We start from the raw sequence: 22,197 nt of genomic DNA, 5'->3' as shown, positions 1-22,197 counted from the left end.
AACCAGCCTGCAAGTGAGCCTTCCCCTTGGTTTAACCAGGCAAGCGTGGCCGCAGGGAGCTCGCCGCCCAGTTGATGAAGGGCCCGTTTTGCCAGCTGGGGTTTTTAGGTTAATGCTGGAAAGTTTTGGTCGTAGTCAGGAACGGTGCCCATATGTTCGTGAAATGATGTAGAAGGCCAGCCTTGGCTGCCGTGATGTTTTCTGTATTCAATATGTCCCAGACTTTAATCCACCAGGCTTTCTTCCAGGTCCGAGCAACTGTCATTTTCCCGGCCAGAAGAAATTGCGTGATTAGTTTGGCCATTTTTCCGGATCTCAGGTAGACCCGCGATATTGGGTCCTCCAATAGGACGCCCTCCGGCTCCATGGGAATCGCCACCTCGGTGATGTCTTTTATTGTGGCGACGCATTGCGGCCAAAAGTCTTTTACAATTGGGCATGGCCACCACATGTGAACATATGATCCCGGCTGACCACATAGGCGCCAGCATTGGGGGGTGTCCAGGGCCCGGTTAAACCGAAGCAGAGGGTAGTACCATCACAGGAGAAGTTTATGGGCACACTCCCGGTTAGTAATAAAAAAGGAAGAGGAGTGCGTCCTTGACCAAATGTTCACCCATGTCTGGTCCTCTAGAGTGTGTCCTAAATCCGCCTCCTACTGTGCCATGTAGGGGGCCCTTGTTGTAAGTATGTCCTTCTGCAATAGCTTGTAGAGCGTGGAGATTTTCTTTTGCAGCGGGAGTTCCTTTAAGGTAAGTTCAAGAGGGCTGGGGATGCGTAGTGCTGCTTGGCGGGTTAGTTGCAATTAGGAAAAGCAGTCCGATTGTGATAGATGAAAAACTGTTTTGCATTGTTCGAAGGAGCGAGGCTGGTCCCCCTCAGAGTTGACCAGAGATTCGAGCCCCCCCACAACCCCTCTCCCTTGATCCAATTTTTGAAATTTAACGGGCGGGAGCCAGGTGAGAAGGCCGGGTTGGGGAATACCGGGGAGGCGGGACCCAACCCTCTCGGGATGCCCTTTGTTTCAAAGCCCAGTCCCATGTTTTGAGAGTATGTTTAGTAGAGGCCAGAGTCCCATTCTACGTCCGGTGCAGTGGGGGCGGGATATATGGAAGGAAGTGCAGGGGAGTGGCAGGCGAGTTTGCTTAATCTCTACCCATTTCGGGAGCCCGGAGGCAATGACCCATGCCTGTATGTGTGCCAGTTGCACCTGGAAACCTTTTAATGAGTTTGCTGAAAGATACCCGGCTATTACAGCAAAACCACTCCTTATTTGACAATTCTCGCTGCTGTACTTGTGGCTGGTTGGGTGGTGGGAGAAGGCCTGATGATGCTTTGTTTTTGTGTGTTTGCGAGCTGGAAGACTTATTCTAATTTGTATGGTGCATGGCATTCTGTAAATCCTGCCATTTCATTTCTTTAAAGCGTAATCTTCATGTTCATGCTATTTCCCACAATATGTTAAATTACGTTTTTTTTAAAAAAACATTCTAACCGACAGTGTGACGACATTGTCAGACATTTCTGACCAACAGATTTACAATGTGCTCCTTTCTTTAGCATAGACATATTTTTGAGTAACCGTCCTACCACCATTTATTGTTCGTGCCATTGGCCATTAAATTTTCTTCGTGAAATCAGAGTTTAGGACCTCTCTCTCCCCTTCGGTCTTCTGTCTTTAACATGGTGCTAATTCTCTGTTCTCTTTCCTCTTATCTGTCATTTGATTTGGCTTGCACTTGTTTTTCATAATGGTTTGGAAAATGGCCAGGTCTCTGGGAGTGGAAGAAGTTGCTAAACTGAAGCCTAGATGAACTCTCAATAATTCAGAGTACTGTTCTGATACCAACTTCATTTTAGTTGACTGAACTGAGGCACTATCGCAAGAATACATACATGGTGTCTGAGAGCCTTTACACAAGGGGCTCTTGTTGATCATTTTATACACTTGCAAGACTTTGAATTTCAATATTATATGTTAACAGTATGATGACAGTTCTAGTGGTAATTCAAGTACCTGTTGTGCTCTTTTCTGAAATCTCATGGTCTGGGATATGTTCTATAACAAGCTGTCCATGACTATATCATGAATGTACGAGACTTTTGATGAACTTTGCTTTTTTCTATTTTTTTAAAACAGGACTATATACTGAGAAGCTCACATATGATAATGGATTACTAATGATAAATTACACAGCTGGAGAGAGATGTCACAAAATATACAATCGGTCAACAGCTATTCTTTTCTATTGTGACCATAAAGAATCACTGGTAAGCTTGTATTCTAATGCTGCGTATTTGATTGGGAGTCTGCTTGTTTACACTGGAAAGAGGAGGATTTGGCCTTTTTTTTATAAAATATATTTCTCCAGTTGTCCATTCCTTCTCAAGTGTACAAGTACTGATTATGATGGGCAGTTCACATTCTTTATCGCTAATGTAGATGATCTATACAATTACAATTTAAATTGCATTATTCGATGACTCAAAAAAAATATAAACATTTTTGTATCTTTTCTTCACCCCTTATAATCTTATTTTCCTGGTCTGAAGGCAAATTTCAAAGCCACAACAGTGTTATTTACATGGTGAATGCCACCTGTTAATGAAGTCCTACTTTATTCACATCTTGAGTTACCAAACAAGGATGCAGTGCTGCCAGGACAATAATGCATGTGATTTCAGTCCTTGTTTTCTATAACTGTGACATGGTTGTAGGCTTTTGTAATATCAGATTGTCAACGTAGGTAATGGCCTGTAGTTACATATTTAATTGAATGTTGAATTTCCACCTGCACATTGCATACTGTGGAGAATCCTATGGTCACTCACTGAAACCTTGCCTAAAGCCTCCTCCCAGGTGGCCAGACGCTTCCTGATCCCAACGCTGGGGGTGGTGTACTGTGGGAGGATCACCTGGGAGGAGACTGGGCCCAGGGTGGTGAGGAGATTCCGTCGGATGGGACACAGTATTTTTCCTCTACAAGGAAGAATCTTCCCAAGGTACCTAAAGAGAAAATGGCTTATTGTCATTTTAATGCCCCCAACCCTCATGTTAGATCTAAAGTTAATGGCCTTGATGTTGTGAAGGATGAGCAAACTTTACCAAAAGAAAGATCCTTTTGGATATCCCAAAATAAACATCTTCCTCAAACCCAGGGGTGTAATATACAGGAATATGTAAATATGAATAAACCATCAACCTCTGTAAAGGCTAAATCTCATAGCACCTCTCTTTATAACTCCACGGGAATAAAATGTACCCTTAAAGCTAACTTTGTTAAAGAGAACTACAAGTCCCAGAATTCCAAAGGGACTAAAATGAGGAAGAGGGCTGAAGAGGCATGCAGGTTCAGCAGTCAGACAATTAAGCCTAACAGCCATTGTAATAGTCGGAAAAATTGAGCTTAACAGCCCACACCTGAAGGGACCAGGGAGGCAAAAAAAGGCCCCCTCAAGTAGAAGAGAGGAAGGAGTGGAAGGAGCTGGAATGTTAGCTGCAGTGCAGGCTGTAGCAGTGGAAGCAGAAGGAAGGCACAAGACTGGCAAACTAAGCAGAAGTGGGAGAACAAGAGGGACGCCGGAAGCTGGAGACAGATTTCACCTGCCTGTTCTGAGAGAGTCCTGTCCTCCCAAACTCTGAAATGCAGAGGCTGAGCAGCGGAAGACGTGCAGGAGAAACATTTCCCCATTTCAGCCCGATTGCCGAAGTTGCAGAGCTGTTGGTGTGCCAGAAACTGAGGCCAAAAACAATTGTCAAGCCGAGGGTCTTGGGAGCAGAGGAGACTCCCAAAATGTGTGGTCGGAATGGAGACACCTGTTCAGGAGAAGGGTGTGGGTCCCCACTGAGCCAGAAGCAGCAGAAATCAGGAAAGCACTAGAACCCGCAGAGCAAGTGTTTCAGAAGCCGCTGAGTGAAGCACATGGTTCTAAAACATTACGCAAGTCTTGCCGGTAACTGTAACCAGCTCCTTTGCCACTCGCGTATGATTTCTAAGCGAGAAGAAGTCGATCATTGTATTAAAAGTCCTCTGAACAATTGAATTGTAACACACGTGTACAGAGTGAAGAGCTTCTTATTCGCGTAGGAAGCAACCGCTGTTAAAACCTGTTGTTCCACCAACCGAAGACTATTACTGTTCAGAGAGTGGTCACTTGGCCCTAATTAAAGAAATGGAACGCTGCAAAGACTATTTCTGAACATTTAACTGTTCCGATATCAAATTTACAATTTTTACTGTGGGAAAACTACATGAACGAATGGTCGCATTTGCCTTATTGTGATTCACCAAGGTAGCCTGAACTCTATCCTTTGCTTCTATAAGAATACAATAATATATCCATCTTTAAAGCTGGATAACTACATCAAAGAGTGGTTGCGTGTGCCTAATTTTAGTTTCTAGTGAAAGACTGAACCTTATACTTTGTATAACTGTAACATACCTTTCATTTGCAAGAAGTTAAAACTATAAACGTTTGACAAGAACAAGCATTGCCCCAAGCCAAGAGGCACCCATTACTGATTGTAAAGCTTAATGTTTTCCAGAGTTTAGAGCAATCCAGCTGCATTGTGAAGTTACTAACAAACAAAAGGCCTGATATACCAGTTTGCAAGTATTACCTGAAGCTAAGAGCGTGGCACCAAAGCTTCTAGGTAATGGTTTGGGCTGTTGGCTCAGAGAGGGGCGATGGTAAAGCTGAGAAAGGGGAATTGGATGCTTGTACCACCTATTTTGAAGTAGACTTAATCTGTAAGGCCCAAGACTACCGAAGCCAGAGAGAAGAGGGTCTTGGATGCAAACCCAGGTTACTATATTTTTTGGCAGTTCAGACAAGAGAGGCAAAGAGGCTGCCCCTTTGAAGAAAGCTATTCAAAGGAAGAGTGCCTTGATACCTCAGGAGGTTTAAGCACTTTAACAATCTATATTGTCAAAGTCTTTCTAAAAGTCATAGAAGCAGTGGCAGTAGGCCAAAGTATTGAAAGGTATATCTGGTTATGAGTACATCTACAGTTGTCAAAACCAAGGTTAGATACTGTGGGCTAAAGTTGAATGTTCTCATAGTGTAGCAAGTAGAAGTATATTAGTGGAAGTAGCAGTATTAAGTCATTATAACAAATATACCCTTTTGACTGTTGAAACCATAATTCAAGAATTCCTAACTGTCAACCAAGAACTGTGTAACATTAACAGTATGGATATTGTATCTTTCTTTGAACTGTGGCAAATCTTCATGTGGGATTGACAAAAGCATTGTGGCCAGGTTTACCATTGTCGCTATTGTCTTGAAGTGGATGATATTACCCAAGGAAGATGTGTTGCCAGTGGAAACTTTTTTTGATGAACTTTTGCTTTGACTTTAAAAATCATCAAGAACTGAAACATTTTCTTTTTATGGTTGAACATTTTCAGGAAGAGAATTTAAATGCTGGGGAAGGAATATCCCAGGACATTAGAAAGTCACTTTAGATCTCGATGAAGAATCCCAAATCAATGAGCCCTCTCCACCCCCACTGCTTCCCACCAATGAGTCTCAGGCATCGACCCATGCTGCCATGACTAGAAAACAGAGAAAAATGGCTGCCAGAGCCCAAAAAAGAAAATTCCATCAAGCAAAAAATCTCTCTGCTGCCATTTAAAAAAAAAAGGACTTTCTGAAAGCCAATCCATCTCTTATGGATCCTAGGAAGCTCCCAACTCCACTAAACACTGATGAAGAAGTTATCGACTTGGAGCAACTAAATCCTGAATCCAAGAAGCTTTTGAACCTTGCTGTGCCCAACAATAGGAATGGAACACCAACGTGCAATGGGTCTCGTGATTCTAATAGTGGTAAGAATGCCAATAGGAAACTCGGCACCCCGGACACCTTAAAAAAGGGGGCGGTACAAGAGGGAACTCCAGATACCGTAAACTTAAAACAACTGAACCTGCTGAACTTTTATCCTACCGTATTAATTAAAAAGGCCTTACATATAGTGAAGGGAGGGGATGCCATCAAATCTCCTAACCTGTTGCAAAAGGGTATCAGAAAAGTGGTAGAGAATGAGTCTGCCGACATCGACAAAAATACTCCAATTGAACCTCAAGTGGGTGCCCAGGTTCCTCGGCATTCAAACCTATCTTCCGAATCACATATTGCTAAGGAGGATTGTGGTCGAACTAATAGGACAGACGTCCCCAATAACATATTCTCAGAGGAGGAGGGCCCCCTGCTCTCACATGAGATGCCTTCCATCATGGGTTGGGAACACAATGGTCTCTAATGGAAAAATGAGCCTAAACCGATCTGCCATTCTTAAAGCATTTCAGGCAATACCATCATTGAGAACCATCAGATCCGACGACATTGATTGGGTCAGATTATCTTCTAATAATAACAGGATGATTTGTGGGTATCACTCACACATCATCATGAAGATGATCTGGGCCCAACGAAGTGACTTTGATTTGATAGGTTTAACCCCATTCATATTTTTGACCGAAGAGCAAGCGAAAACATTTGTTGAAAAACCTCCTGTAAGGATGATGGTGCAAATGGGATTAACTGAGGGAAATCTACCTGCCCCTCTCAGTGAGGAACTTTTCAGGCAATTCATGACTTTTGCAACTGCTTTCTCTGGTACCAAGTCTAATGATCCGGGGGCCCAGACTATGACCTCTCAGCACATGGCTAACAAATAGAGTAAGGGAAGGGGGCCGACTCTTATGTCTTGGAATGCCTGTGGTCTAAAGAATCTTACACTATGGATATTGCATCTTGATGTAGAGTCTCGCCCTGCGATCAGCCTTATTCAAGAAACTATGCACTTGACTCATTTTGATGTGCCAGGTTATTTTACTTATGCTCAGCCTGCCATAAAAGGCTCTCAAGGCCGCCCTTCTGGTGGCCTTGCGGTTCTTATAGATAAAGCAAGTAGAATTGCCTCTGTACTGGTCTTCGCCGACTATTCTATCTTAGCAGTTAAATTGAGTTGCATAGGCGGTGCAGGGTGCACGATACTGGTAATTTGTCTATATTGGAATAAATTGAATACTGCACAGAGCAAGCTACATGATTTGCTGGACAGAATTCTTGTAGATGCCATATCAGAAGATCCAGGAATTTTGGTTATCCTGGGGGGTGATTTCAATGCTTTATGTATGGAATCATCAATCAACAGTGGCACCCGCTCTAGTACCCCCTCAATAAAGTCGGGGAAGAGGTGGGTGGATTACCTCCTCTCATGGGATATCCAACTGGTACTTCCTAATCTTGACCTATTTAGGTATAACTGATCTCGCGGAGCGGAGTCTTCGTTGATTGACTATTTTTTTGTTTCTAGTATACTTCTGACCTATGGGGACACTCTGGACATGTGTGATCCATCCTTGGGGGAATCGTATGGCTCTGCTCCTTATCCTAAATATTCAGATTAGGCACTTCACTCATGATCCAGCGCTAACCTTGGTTATCCCTGATCGTCCCCACATCAGTCTACGGTGGGATTTTAAACTATGTTTGAGAATAATGGCTCGCTTAAGAGATGATATCATGATCCACTTTCCTGAGGTAAGAGCAGGTACAGACTGTCTCTTGGCTGAATGGACCAATAGTTGTAGAATACAGATTCACGTTGGTAATCTGACGTCCACAGCCACACAGCATACCATATTACCGAAACATCGGCACACCTATAACTTATCGGTGGTAAATCTCTGTAAGGAAAAGCGTAAAGACATACGTGGTCTTGGCCTGCCGCATCTTGTCGGGGTTAGATATGCTATGCTAAAATCCAAAATCAATCAAAGGTATCTCAGTAGGCTCGAGGTTTTGAGATATGATCTAATGATGACAGATAATCAGAGCATGCTTCGCCATCCTCTAAATCATGACTCTCGACAAATATGGTCAGCATTGAGAGCGCTGACTGGAACGGGGGGGGGATATTGAATGAAGCAGCTGTTTCTGCCACAGCTTGGGCTACATATGTTCAAACAAAATATGCACTTCCTACACGATTTGCCAATATTGTAACTCCTAGTTATCATAGCCTGATTCTAAGATACTCGCCCTGGGTGCTTGATGATATCATCCGGGCGATTGGAAAGATAAAGGGCTCCCGTGCGCCTGGCCCCGATGGTATCCCTCCATGTCTGATCAAGGCTGATCTGAATTTTTGGGCTAGGATCTTGGAGACAGTGTCTACCTCACAGGCTCTATTCCGCCCAGCTGGTGTCTGGCAAATATCATCCCTATCTATAAGAAGGGGAGGTGGGATGATCCAAATAATTTTAGGACTATCGCGTTGATGGATGTCTCAGCAAAGATCTTCATTTATTTATTGCTGGAATCCATCCAGCAAACCATAGTTCAATTGGATGTGCTGCCAGATTTCAGGTGGGTTTTTGTAAACAACTAGAGTGCTCGCTCAGTGCATTTATTTTAGCACACCTACATGCTCAAACAAAAGGCGATCAGACTGGGCCGATATACATGGCTGCATTGGACTTAACCTCTGCATTTGACTCGATTATTCGAGCTGTGCTTTGGGAAAAGATGATTGCCTATGGTTTCCCGTTATATCTTGTCGCCATGATAGCTCTCCTCCATCAAAATACCACATATCGAATTAGATTGACTAAAGTGGGTGCCTTGATAGATAAAATACTGACGGAAATAGGCCTTAAAAAGGGCTGTAATTTAGCAGCAGAGCTCTTCAACCTATTCTTAGCAGATCTTGAATCAGCATGGGTAGATCTGGTAATATTTCCAGTGAAGTTGGGTAGTTTGGTTATTAATTGGCTTGCTTTCGCCGACGACCTTCTGTTTATGGACAAACCCCGTTTGGTCTTCAGGAATAACTTGCCGCATTTCCATTTTATGCTTACAAAAACAATCTCCAAGTTAACCCAACGAAGTCTTACATCATCGCAATTGGTGACGGAAAGAAAAGAACTGCCAAATTTACCTGGTGCCTAAATGAGACCATAATACCTAAAGTAAACCTGATACGTTACCTAGGCTACCAGCTCTCAGCCGTATATTCTTTGGGGACGTGGAAAGAGATGATTAATACCAAACTTAAATCATTCACTTCACAAATGAAAATTGTATATCATAGGTACAGTATATTTTCACTATTGCCTACAATCCAGTTTTACTTATTAAAAGTCGAACCAATACTTCTGTATACTTTAGATGTTTGCACCTACGAGATTTTCTTGATTGTGTTCAGGGGAAGTTGTGGAAACAGGTCATTGGGATGGCTTTGTCCATACCGAACATGTTAATATGTCATGAAATAGGCATTCTATATATTTTTGGTGTATGTTGGTTGATCGTATTGGTAAAAGCAAAATGTACTATGAATATGCAAAATTTACCAGGAAACTTGGTGACCGTGCGCGTTACTTGTAAATATTTCCATGCAACATAGCAAGAAAGATCTACCTACGGTTTAAATGGAACCAATTAATCATCAATGAAAGGTTACAACTTGGGGCACAGGATTTGTCCGACAAATCCACTGGTAGTTGTCGTTTCTGCTCCCAGGGTTGTGTATTGGAAACCCTGAAACATCTAACTCTATTCTGTTCGTTCTTTGATTCCCAAAGAAAGCTGCCATTTGGGTCCTACCTGTACAACGATTCCGCTACCTGGAAAGAATCCTTGTGGGAAAGGTTTATGTGGGGTTCAAGTCAACGGCTGATATTATGTCTGACTAACTTCTTAGTCCCCCTTGAGTCTGTTTTGTCTCTAAAATATAAAGTGCTTAAAGAGGAGACGATAGGTGATGTCAGTTTGGTCGTATAACGGAGTCGGACATCTAGGATGGGGGAGGCCGTTTCTCTTATTACATGGTACTACTGGCAGTTCATATAACTTGTGGGGAGTATTTTTTTTAGTTGTATATAGAGTGCCAGTGAGGGAGGATTTCGCTCCTCACCGCAATGGGTCCTAAATTACCAGTCTGAATTTGTACGGATTTAGCCAATGCTTGAAATATTCGCCTTGTTTTGATAAACATTGTGACCATGTGGACAAAGTATTGATGTGTATGTTGATGGTGTGATGATGACAGAAATGAATTTTATATGCATTTTGTAACTGATTAGGAATTGTGAAACTTTTTCTTTTATTGTCTTTTGTATTTACCTTTTTGTAAAGTTTTTTTTAAACCATAAACAATAAAAAAAAGTCACTTTGGAAAAGTTAATAATTTTCATGTCATGTTGAATTGACATATCTTTTCTTTGTGTTTGTTGTTTAGTGTGAGGGCTGGTTATCCTTTATTAGTGTGTTCCCTCAGCACAGAGGTGTTTTGATCTATTTCGCATGTGTAAAATTGAGGAAAACTACGGTTAAATGGCATATTTTGAAAGATCTACAAACAGTTGTCCGCCTCACATTACTGACCCCTTACATTTCATTGTAAATATGATAATGAAGTCTGTTTAATAATTTTATGAAAATGCAGTATGACATAAGGTTTGAAATGGACCAAGGGGAGAAAATCAGATTGGCAGAATGACACAGGCGGAAAAAGACTCTGAAGGCAGTTGATTCTTCCGTTGAATCCTATGTGGATTGTGTGCCCAGGAATCTAATACCAAAATAGATGAATCAGCAAATCTTGGCTACCCGTAAACCCATTACCTTGCACATAATTTCATTCCACTAATGTCATTGAACAGTAGCGTGTAACCATTTTGTTTAAAATGAAGATCGCTAAAAACAATTTGTAAAATTTTGATATTTTTGTTACAGGAGAGTTGGCCGACTATACCGCCAATAATGGATGGATATATGCTTATAAAATAATTTGCTCAGAAAAGGGCACAAGGGCCTAGTGGCAGCCTCTTGATGAACATCCCATACCAATATCAAGTTCTGGATTACAGCCAAAAGATGAATTGGCTTAACCTCCTGGTAGTACACACAGAGCTTTGATTAAATAATGGCGATACCCAAATTATTGCTTTAATGTCCGATTCACCTGGTGGAAGACAAACCAATTGTTTGGATTTTATTTCTCTTAAGCTTACTGAATGGCATGCTCAAAGCCTACTATGAACTTTATTGCTGGGGACTTGAATGCAGGATTCTGCCAAGTAACATACCTCTGTGTCTACTGAAGCATAATCATTGTAATAAGTCAGTGTCATGCGTGAGTTTATAGCTCTTGGGACAGGGTCTGTAATTGCTGGGAGCTTTTTAGCTCCTGGTTACACCCAAGGAGAGCCTGGTTGGCTTAACACAAACTGTTGCCCGGAGTTACTTTTGGATCCCTATTCCAACTGGTGCTATTCAAAAAATGTGCATGTTTGGGAATGTATTGAAATTATCACTAGGGCACATCTAGAAGACATTTGAAGCACAATTGGTCATATATAATTGACAAGTTACAGTTTGCAACTTTTATGGGAGCTACATTTGCTGAACACTATGTAACCGTTTCCTGCTTTAATGAGTGATGTGAATACCTAGGAGCTGCTTTTAACTCCTCCTGATCAAATCTTTATTTCGATACCTGTGCGATCTAATGATGCTTAACTGTAGCTAAAAGGGAGATATCCTGGATAATTACACATGGTGTCTGGGTAGCAAATCTGCAGTTGTGAACTATATGTTCACTGAAAAAAAGATTTTGACTCATGGAAAGATTGGAAATAGCTAGTAATGGCCTTAGCACGATGCAACTCTTGAACTTACATTTAAGCTAGAGACTGAAAGAATAACCACTAAGCCCAACATAGGAGAAAGTATAATAAGAAATCAGGGGAAAGGGATAAAGTGGATAGACTGCTACATACATGAAATCAATGCACAGAGAAGAGTACTCTAGACCAATATATAAAAATTGCAATTTATCTTCCTTGGTCTATAATCAATTGGTTCAGAAAACTTAAGTCAGAATTTGGACCTCAAATTGCTTACTGTAGTGCCCACAGTTTTATTAATACTATAAAACAATATGACCCAACTATTACACAAAAAAGTGTGCTTTGACGCTTTATAGGGCAGTTGAAGTCTGATGGGTAGAGTTATACAATGGAGAGAAGTGCATATATTAAGAAGGTAAACAGCAATATATAATATATTAGTTATGTCTCCGATTCTGCCAAATAAATGATACCAAAATATTCTGGACTATGCTAAATAGTTTTAGGAAGAAACTTAGGGTCTCTCAACCTAATCCTGTAGGGCAACACATGAGACCCTATGGAGTAAAGGACCCCATAGCCCATAAAACACATTAGCAGTCAAAGGAACACCATAAATCATGTCCAAGAGTGGGAGAAAAAGTGTCTCACTCTTGGCAGGAGATAAAAAATAAACCCCAAAAATCCAGCAAAGCTGCTGGGGGACTCACTAGGTTAGGAAATTCAGCCTAAAGCGAGAATTCTCCCTAACAATCCTGTAGGGCAGGGCAGTTCACCTTAGGGCAATGCGGCAACGGATAAGATTAGCACAAGATGGCTGCGCCGTGTTGCCTGATTTTGCATGTGTAAAATAGAGGAAAACTACAGTAGGGTACATAGGAAATGATTGTACGATCAATCAACGTATGCTTAAAAACACATGCCCGAACGCTCAGGACAATAATATTTTTGAGCGCACTATTCCTTTAAAGTTATATTGCACAAATTCACCAGCCCCTGGATTAGATGGTCTTGCAAATACAGTGTTAAAAACTATTTTAATAGATGTTTTCCTCCCATGTAATTCCTCACCTATGATATCCTATCGACAGCCTCGCTGTTCTTGGCAACCTTTTTCACCAACTGGGTGTGCAGCATGGTTCTGTATCTGCTCTGACCAATGCTGCTACGTGCCACAGTCCGGACCCGACATTAGGTTCAGTATATTTCAAGACGCTGCACGCTGTGACTTAATTTCCTTTTTTCCTTGAAATTTGCTCGCTTTAAAAACTGATTATTTTTTTTTAAGGTTTCTCGTTCTACGACAATAATGCTGAAACAGACAAGTCTATGGGGTTCAAACTCTGGGTCGACTGCGGGTATCAATTATCCTTTTCGGATCCCCACCATGTTTGTCTTTACTGCCTCAGTGAAGGACATGACATGCAGGACTGCACGTCATGTCAGTCGATGCAACACAAGGTGCTTTGGGAACACAAGGAAAAAGGTGATAAAAGGACCTGTTGTATGGATCACTGCACTGAATAACAGTCCCTGTCCACAAGAAAAAGTAGCACCAGAAGAGGTCCCAAAGGCCATTCAATCAGGCTATTGAAGCTCCAGTTCTGGATCTATGGTCTAAGTCAGCATCTGTTCTAATGGTTGGCAGGGATCGTGCTAAGAAAACACAGACCATCTCCCTCAGACACAAACTTCCTGACTGCCCATGCATCACGGGAGAGCTTGGTAGTTCAGGCTGCTGGAGCAAACCTGAAGGCTACCTCCTGTCCATCCTTGTCTCCCGACAGGGAGTACAAGAGGCTGGATGCCTGCAGTAGGAAAGTATTTGGCTCGACTAGTCCGAGACACAAATTGTTGATGCATATTGTGCCCTGGCAAAATTCTCCATTGGGCTTTTGTCCTTCATGTCGGAATCAGCGGAACACATCCACGAATGTGACGTAAAGGAAGGATTTGAGGCTCTTTTCAAGGATGGCAAAGAGGTTGTTATCCAAATCTTCCGATCTGGCCTGGATACTGCAGACTGTGTGGCCAGAGCAATGGCTACCAGCACAGTCCTGAGGGGATACTCCTGCAAATGTACATCAGGTTTTACCCCGGATGTAAATGAAAAACCTCTGGTCATGCCAGTTGATGACCACAACCTGTTTGGTATAAAGGCTGATGAGTCCCTCCAGAAGTTCCTGGCTTTGAAGGCGACTGAAGCTAGCTGTTGTGGCAGGTCAGATGAAGGACTCAGACCAGAGGACATGTTCTTAAAGAGTTTTATTAACTCCCGTCCTAACATACTACACTAAAGGTACTTGTCAATAGTCAAAATAACAAATATGCTCTTCCGTCCAAATCCTATTATATACTAGCTCTACCACTTAGAAACACCTAACAGAAAGTTGGACAATATGTCCTTCCTTCAGAGTTATTCATCCCAACCTCTATCAGGGTTTCCAGGAATCCTTCCTGGTGTCGGGTTGTGGCGAATCCCAGGTTATTGTCACTGCTTCCATGGGGGAAGCCCATTCCTGTGATACCTGGGAGTTCAGGCTGCTACTTGATAGTCTCCCTGGGGGTGGTGCTCAGCGGGTGGATCTCCTGGGGAGGGAAAACCTCCATGGGACAAGTGATGATAGCCTTGGGAGAGCGCAGCATTCACCTCCTCCATTGTTGTCCCCGTTGTCTTTGCACCGCTCTAAATTCCCTCTGGTTCTCCATACCTCTGTGTTTCAGTAGAGTAGAGGGTTTCATTAAACATTGGGACACAGAAGAGTGAGGTTTAACCAGCTACAATACAAAGAACCACTTACACAGGGAAGATGCAACAAAGAGGCCAAACCCCACCGCCTAACCAACACACGTGGTACAGCTTACAAGAAGCAGCCTCAATCATTACAAGAGAAGGACTCGACAGACCGTCAAGCCAGCCCTGAAGGAGCGAGATGCTAGTTCCGTGGCGAGGGACCCAAAGACTGAAAGCAGAGATGCTGTCAAGGAGAGAAGCAACTCTCCAAGAGCTCCAAACAGCATGGACCTGACCATTGGCGGAGAGAGGAGACGCTTGACCGGCAGAAGCGAACCTGGAATGAGAACACGCGCAGCCAACGACTCAAGGGAGAGTCTAAAGCTGTAGAGCGACCTGAGACAGAGCACGGTAGCGACACAGAAACCCCACTCTGCCTGCAGGAGAGACCGAGAGACCATAGCAAGACTTCCCGAAGGTAGGGAAAGGGTTGGACCGGCAGTTGGGGCACTAAGGGCGCTAAGTGGACTAAAGAGTTGAATAAAGACATCCTGAGAAGCAAAAGGGGGTAACGGAGGTAATGCACAATTTGATATAAAATTTGTGATAAAGGCTATGTGGACGGGTACTGGCAGGAGTGCACCAGGTCTGTTCAAGTGCACAAAATAGGGACAGGGGTCTCACAGACAGGTCAGGGTTTGAGACCCATTGACGAAAGGGCAGAGCCCACCAGAGAAGTATACAAGGGTCAAGGACCCACACCAGTACAAAGACACGGCTAATGAATGGGCTGGGTGCTCAGAGTACATTGGGGAGACCCTCAAAGTGTAAAAGGAGCAGGAACTCGGAGAAAAAAGAAACCAGTGACAGAATGACCCAGCAAGATTCAGAAACAGTCCAAAGAGGTCCGGGACTCAAGGGTGAGAAGGAGAAGCGGTACTAGAGACTAGAACAATGAGTCTGGACCCTTTTCCAACAAGAAAGATACATTGTGGAACTGTAATATATGTAGTCAAGTCTGGCAGGATAGTTAACCGGACTTGATACCACATTGGTGACCTGTAGAGATTTTCAACATTGAGTTTTTCTAAAACGCAAAGTCTACGGTCCGGTCTGGCAGGCTAGTGAACCAGACCTGATAGAACATTTGTGAGCTTAAGCATGGACCGAGGAAGAGGTTCCCTCCAGAGGTCTGTGAACTGTGTTGTGTATATGTTGGAATTAACTTTGAAATTGGAGATTCTTTTACAAGATTGAGCCTTGGAGCCGATATCCATCATGAGAGGGGCCTCCTTCTGAATTTAGAAGAGACCCTATTTTTTTAGTTCGTATATGGGACAGAAAAGGGTTTGGACACAGGACGTTGGCCATTTACTTTATGGACATCCGGGCAGAGTCCTTAGTATTTTTGTTGAGTTAGGACAACCCCTCATGGTAATAGGGCAAGATAGGCTTTTCTTTTTCTTGAACTTGTATAAATAAGTCTTTGCCAACAAACATGCCACCACTGTGTCAGAATTATGATTCTGCACCCTTATACAGGTCAAAGGCTGTTCATTTGAAAACAGTTCTCCCTGGATTAAGTTTGTGCCTATCTTGTCAAAGTTCGAAAAATCTCTCAAGATTTTAAGCAGTCTTAAGTTCCAAAAAAGATCAACTCTCCCAGTTATCGCTGGTGGAGGGATAAACCTCAGTCCCTTTCCACCACTTATGTGAGTTTCTCCCCTCTATGTTCATGTCTTGCTTGTTTCTTGGTTCCCCTTGGAATTGTTCTCCACTTATCACCGAGGGGTATTGGTGCCCCCTCTTTATATGTCTCTGGTGGTTCTCTGGAGTTGAGAGCCATTTGGCTGGATGCAATATTGACATTTCTTGTGCTCCCATAACCCTTAAGGGATAGTCCAGTAAAAAAATGTATTTAAAAAATAGATAGGCAATATAAAAAAAGAATACTAGCACTATTTTTTTAAAACTTCCTATGGAAAATTTTGAGCTATTCAAGCTCAAAATTCACAAAAGCAAGCACATGGGCGCATCCATTTTGTGAAATGGATGCCCGCCTGTGCTGGCTTTTGCTTTTGCGGCACTAATGAAGGAAAAGCCAGCCAGCTGTAGTAAACAAAAGCTACCGCTGGGTGGCTTTTCCTTCATTGGTGCCGGGACTCGGAGGACGCGGACCGGAGACCAGAGCAGGAAAGCTGCAGCTGAATCTCGGTAAGTGCTATTTATTTATTTTTTTAAAAATAAGCGCTAGCTGCGTTTTTTTTTTCTAAGTTTTCTGGGCTGGAGGAGCCCGGAAAACTTAGAAATAAAACCGCAGCTTTAAAAATGTTGTATTTATGTTTGCGGTCGCTTTTGAAGCGACCGCAAACATAAATACAACGTTGTGTTTGAAAACGCTGCGGTTTTTCTTTCCAAGTTTCTCAGGCTCCTCCGGCTTGGAGGAGCCTGAGAAATTCTGAAAGAAAAACCGCAGCGTTTTCAAACACAAACGTGTTGTGTTTCTGCCTGCTGTGGCTATCACTTTCGGTCTCCGGTGACCCAGGGGAGCAACGGAGACCCAAAGTGAAAGCCAAGGCAGGCAGAAACACAACACGGTTGTGTTTACATGCTGCGGTGTTTCTCCCTACAGCTGATTTCCCATTTGGGGCTCTCGGGCTCCCCACGGGGGGCCCGAGAGCCCCAAATGGGAAATGCTAAATGCTGCAGTGTTTCTACCTAAATCTGCCTTCCCATTTGGGGCTCTCGGGCCCCCCGTGGGGAGCCCGAGAGCCCCAAATGGGGAAGCAGATTTAGGGAGAAACACAACCGTGTTGTGTTTCTGCCTGCCTTGGCTTTCACTTTGGGTCTCCGGTGCTCCCCTGGGTCACCGGAGACCCAAAGTGATAACCACAGCAGGCATAAACACAACTCGGTTGTGTTTGAAAACGCTGTGGTTTTTCTTTCCGAGTTTCTCAGGCTCCTCCGAGCCAGAGGAGCCTTAGAAACTTGGAAAGAAAAACCGCAGCGTTTTCAAACACAACGTTGTATTTATGTTTGCGGTCGCTTCAAAAGCGACCGCAAACATAAATACGTTTTTAAAGCTGCGGTTTTATTTCTAAGTTTTCCGGGCTCCTCCAGCCCGGAAAACTTAGGAAAAAAAACGCAGCTAGTGCTTATTTTTAAAAAAAAATAAATAGCACTTACCGAGATTCAGCTGCAGCTTTCCTGCTCTGGTCTCCGGTCCGCATCCTCCGAGTCCCGGCACCAATGAGGGAAAAGCCACCCAGCGGTAGCTTTTGTTTACTACAGCTGGCTGGCTTTTCCTTCATTAGTGCCGCAAAAGCCAGCACATGCGCGCATCCATTTCACAAAATGGTTGCGCCCATGTGCTTGCTTTTGCGAATTTTGAGCTTGAATAGCTAAAAATTTTCCATAGGAAGTTTAAAAAAAAATAGTGCTAGTATTATTTTTTTTATATTGCCTATCTATTTTTTAAATAACATTTTTTACTGGACTATCCCTTTGTTTCCCTCTCTCTCTCTGGGCCTTGATTTCCTTTGTAGGGATTTAGGATATTCCTTCCTTCTCCTGCCTTCACTCTCTAATCTTTCTACCCCCCCCTTCCCTTCACCATCAGCAACCCACATACCTTCTCCTTCGCAGTGTTTGCTCCAGAATGTTTTTGGCTGCTTGGTAGCGGTGGCATTCTCCAGGGCTTCCAGAATGTTTTTGGCTGCTTGGTAGCAGTGGCATTAACCAGGCTTCCTGACGTTCTCTTGTGGATGTGAGCAGATTTTTCATTCTGCTTGTCTCAGCTGTTCCCTTTCTTCAGTGCGTGCGCAGGACTCGTTCCTCCCTCACTCTCTGGGTTCGGCGTTGTTGCCTTGGTCCTGTGCCCACCATGTCCCCCATGTGCTTATGCCTTCAGATAAGGCCGGCTCATCTTAGCTTTTGCCTCTCTGACTCCACACTGCCCAGTACGTGGTAGCCGGCAACTCGCTTTCTCTCTGGTCTCGCCCCCCGCCACAGCTGGCTCCTCAGTGCAGCGCGGCTCCGCCTCTCAATGAAGTCGGCACACCAGTGGCTTGCCTCTGCTTATCGCTTCGGCTCACTCTACTCCATTCAAGGGGAATAGTGCTTTTATTCTCACTCCATGGCGCAAAAAGGGCTTGTTGTTGATGTTTAGCTGTCAAGTTCACTGAGAGACCAGGATTGTCCTGAGCCAAACATCCAAAGGCTCTTTAACGTTATTTTGAGACCCACAGTTGAATTGAAGACCAGTTTCTTGGATTCACATGTATGCAGAAAATGTCTAATTTATAGGGAGTTTCCTATGGGAATGGGAGTGCTTGTCCCCCTAGAGGGGAGTCGCTCCCAGTTTGGGAACGCTTTCCCAACCGCCTACGGAGTGTTTTGCTTAGTCGGCTCACCTCCCTAACCTCAAAGGGGGTGGCTCCCTACCCAAAGGAAGAAGGGACAGAAACTCAAGTTGCAGCAACCTGTAAGTCCTGCAGACAGAGACCTGGGTTTTTGCCCATTTGCCCCCTATTCCCACAGCGGGAGGGGACAAGCCCCCACGGGTAAGCAGGTGCAGTGTTGCCCCAATTGTTTTTTGGGGTCGAGGTGCCCCGAGGAGAGGGCCTTCAACCTCCACTGTGCCCTCTGCTGCCCTAGGTGCAAAGCCTCTGTCAATCAGACTTCGACCATTGCTCCCCTGTGGGATGCAGAATATTCCACTTTGGCAAGGAATGGATTGTTACCACATCCGATGCTTCGGCCTTACAGGTCATTCACTAGGGATACTGTCTACCCTTCACTCATCGCCCTCCATACCACCCACTGGACTGTCGGTACTTGCCCCGGATCCCCTTCTGTTGGAGGAGGTCCGTCAGCTTCAGGAAAACGACTCCTGTTGAGAGCCTATCCTCCTCAGATCCTCTCTGTCCTCTGGGGAGCAGGAGCCTCCCTCCGCCACTGCTGGAGCAGTGGACACCCCACAAAGAATATTTTGGGAATCATCCATCCATAGCAGACTACCCGGATCACAAACTGCATTTAGAGCTCCTTAGAGCAAAATGTTCTATGAGCTGAAAAATCGCCATACCGCTATTGAAATTAAGCTTATTGCGCCTGAAGCTGCGAGAAATCATCCCTGCGAGCACCAGTCGACCGCAACGCTACTACAACATCTTTTTTTGGCCTGCCACCATTGCTAACCACGAGGCTCAGCCACTCCAAAATGGCCGCCCTAGATCCTAGCCTCTTTGGACTTGCCTGACATCCTCCTGCTACGAGGAGCGTGACGCGATTGGCCCGCCTCCAACTTTAGAAGCCTATCACCTCGCCGGCTGGCGAGCGCCGGCCCACCAGCCAAGGCACACCTCTAAGGCTAGGACCCCTGTCGTGAGCCTGTCAGGAGCCGAAAGAGCCGTGTGCCTGTGTCTTCAACGGACTCCTGCATCCAGCCTCGGGAATCACTGGGTAAGCCCCTCTTCATTGCAGTGCGCGCACACACCGATGTCCATGCTGCTTACTTTGCAATTATAACTTTAGTAAGACCTGCCCGCTCACACTCGGCCTAGTTTTCTAACTGGCACTGGCCTCACGAGCGCACCGGCATCTTACCCCCCACATAATCAAGCAACTAATCCATGGCTCATAAGAGTCACGCTGCGTTGCCTGCAAGTGTATGGGCCAGCTGCGCAAACACCCTGGCACACATGCCTTCACGTTCTGCTCCCTGCACTGATACGAGTCACTAAAGGGTACAGCATTACCAGGGGCTCTTTGCCTGACTGCTCACACCTTTACCGGTTTGTGCCCTAATAACTATATCCCACCACGATTGCTATATGCCATTATCTAGTAATTGTATTGTCTGCATTTGAACATGTTCAAACAATGTCTACTCTGCCACTCGTCCCCACCCACTTGATATTGTGTACCATAACCACCTTCTGATCTAATGCATAGCCTGTATAACACTGTTTGCACTGCCTGTAAAACGGACTTTTAAATGGATTACTTGTAAAATGGTTTTCCAGATTTCTATGTATTCCCAGTAAAACGGACCACTAGCATAATGAATACATATGCCCCAGATCGTGCATCCTGCACACTCTGCGGCAGCTCCTATCCATGGACCTGCACCGCCCATTCACCGCCATTCTAGACTAGCTGAACTATTGCCTCTTGAGTCATTGACTGCATTTTGCACATGTACTTACCTAGTCATATCAGCTGAACCATTGCCTTTTGAGTCATTGATTGCATTTTGCACATGTACTTACCTAGTCAGATCAGCTGAACCATTGCCTTTTGAGTCATTGATTGCATTTTGCACATGTACTTACCTAGTCAGCTTAGCTGAACCATTGCCTTTTGAGTCATTGATTGCATTTCGCACATGTACCTACCCTCAAGTCATTGATTGCATTTTGCACATGTACTTACCTAGTCAGATCAGCTGAACCATTGCCTTTTGAGTCATTGATTGCATTTTGCACATGTACTTACCTAGTCAGATCAGCTGAACCATTGCCTTTTGAGTCATTGATTGCATCTTGCACATGTACTTAACTAGTCAGCTTAGCTGAACCATTGCCTTTTGAGTCATTGATTGCATTTTCGCACATGTACTTACCTAGCAAGCTGCACGTGGACTACCATTTCCCGGCTGATCCTACCCCTGCCCAGCGCAGAACCTCTCTACGTACCTTCCAGTGCACTCTTACCTCACTGCATGGACTGTTAGGGCACTTGGTTCACGATATGCGTCCACTGCCAACTGCTAGCCACCCTATTCTCGCTATCATCGTAGGGTGCATCATCACCACATCCCTCTGTCCCCCCACTCCCAGCACCATTAAGACTGACCCTCATCACTCTACTCTACACTATCCCACAATGCTCCTCAGTAACCCATACCTCAATGACCCTGCCTTATGGCTCCAACACTTCGCCACTAAACCTACGCCTAATCAACCTTGCACGCTCCAAGTCAGGAATCTTAGACTCGGATCCAGACTGCCTTGGGCCCCTCGAGCCCCTTGCACTCAGCACACACACATTACCACTACTACACAGAAGTTACCGCCATCCCATCCCACAGCGCCATCTCCACCAAAGAACTCAAGGGTGCCCTCATTAATGCCAGATCTATTACGGCCCACGCGCTGGACATCTCCGACCTCATCACCACTCAAAACCTCGATTTTGTGGCCATCACTGAAACTTGGTTACATGCAGCCTCTGGCCCACTTCTTGTTCTCGCCATCCCTAACGATTACTCCATCATTAGAGCTGACCGACAATCAACATCGAAAGGAGGTGGAGTCGCATTCATACACAGAAATAACATCACACTCAGAATCATCCCCCACACTGAGCTCAGCTCTGCAGAATCCCTCTCCGTGAAACTCACCTTATCTCCAACCAACACTGCAACTCTCCACCTTATCTATAGACCTCCAGGACCACTTGGCTCCTTCATAGATGTGATCACGGCCATTTTGACCATCAATACTAAACCCAACTCTCAGGTATTGCTTTTAGGAGACCTTAACCTTGGCCTACTCGACACTAAGGATCACTTGGCCTCGGAGGTCGCTACCACATTAGCTAATTTAGGCTTCCAACAATGCATTTACGAACCTACCCATATTAAGGGCAGAACGCTCGACTGGATTACTGACCTTAATTGCAACAGCACCATAAGCTCTAACCACGCTTGTGCCTGGTCCGACCACCACATCATCATCTTCCACTTACCAGCAACCAACGCTCACAGCACACCCACGATAGCTCCAGCCATTCCCACAAGGAATAAAAAAGACA

At 44.4% G+C, this 22,197-nt stretch overlaps 1 protein-coding gene across 1 annotated transcript in view; it reads left to right on the top strand.

Moving 5' to 3' along the window:
* IGF2R (insulin like growth factor 2 receptor) overlaps positions 1-22,197 on the top strand; it is a 2,762,372-nt gene that overhangs the window by 1,662,595 nt on the left and 1,077,580 nt on the right. Inside the window, 1 exon segment of the mRNA XM_069606818.1 lies at positions 2,141-2,271. Within this exon segment, the coding sequence (XP_069462919.1) occupies positions 2,141-2,271 (131 nt within the window).

Source organism: Ambystoma mexicanum, chromosome 4p (assembly GCF_040938575.1).
Source record: "Ambystoma mexicanum isolate Mex_15411 chromosome 4p, UKY_AmexF1_1, whole genome shotgun sequence".
Classification (NCBI taxonomy): domain Eukaryota; kingdom Metazoa; phylum Chordata; class Amphibia; order Caudata; family Ambystomatidae; genus Ambystoma; species Ambystoma mexicanum.
This window is presented reverse-complemented; position numbering and strand designations above follow the sequence as displayed.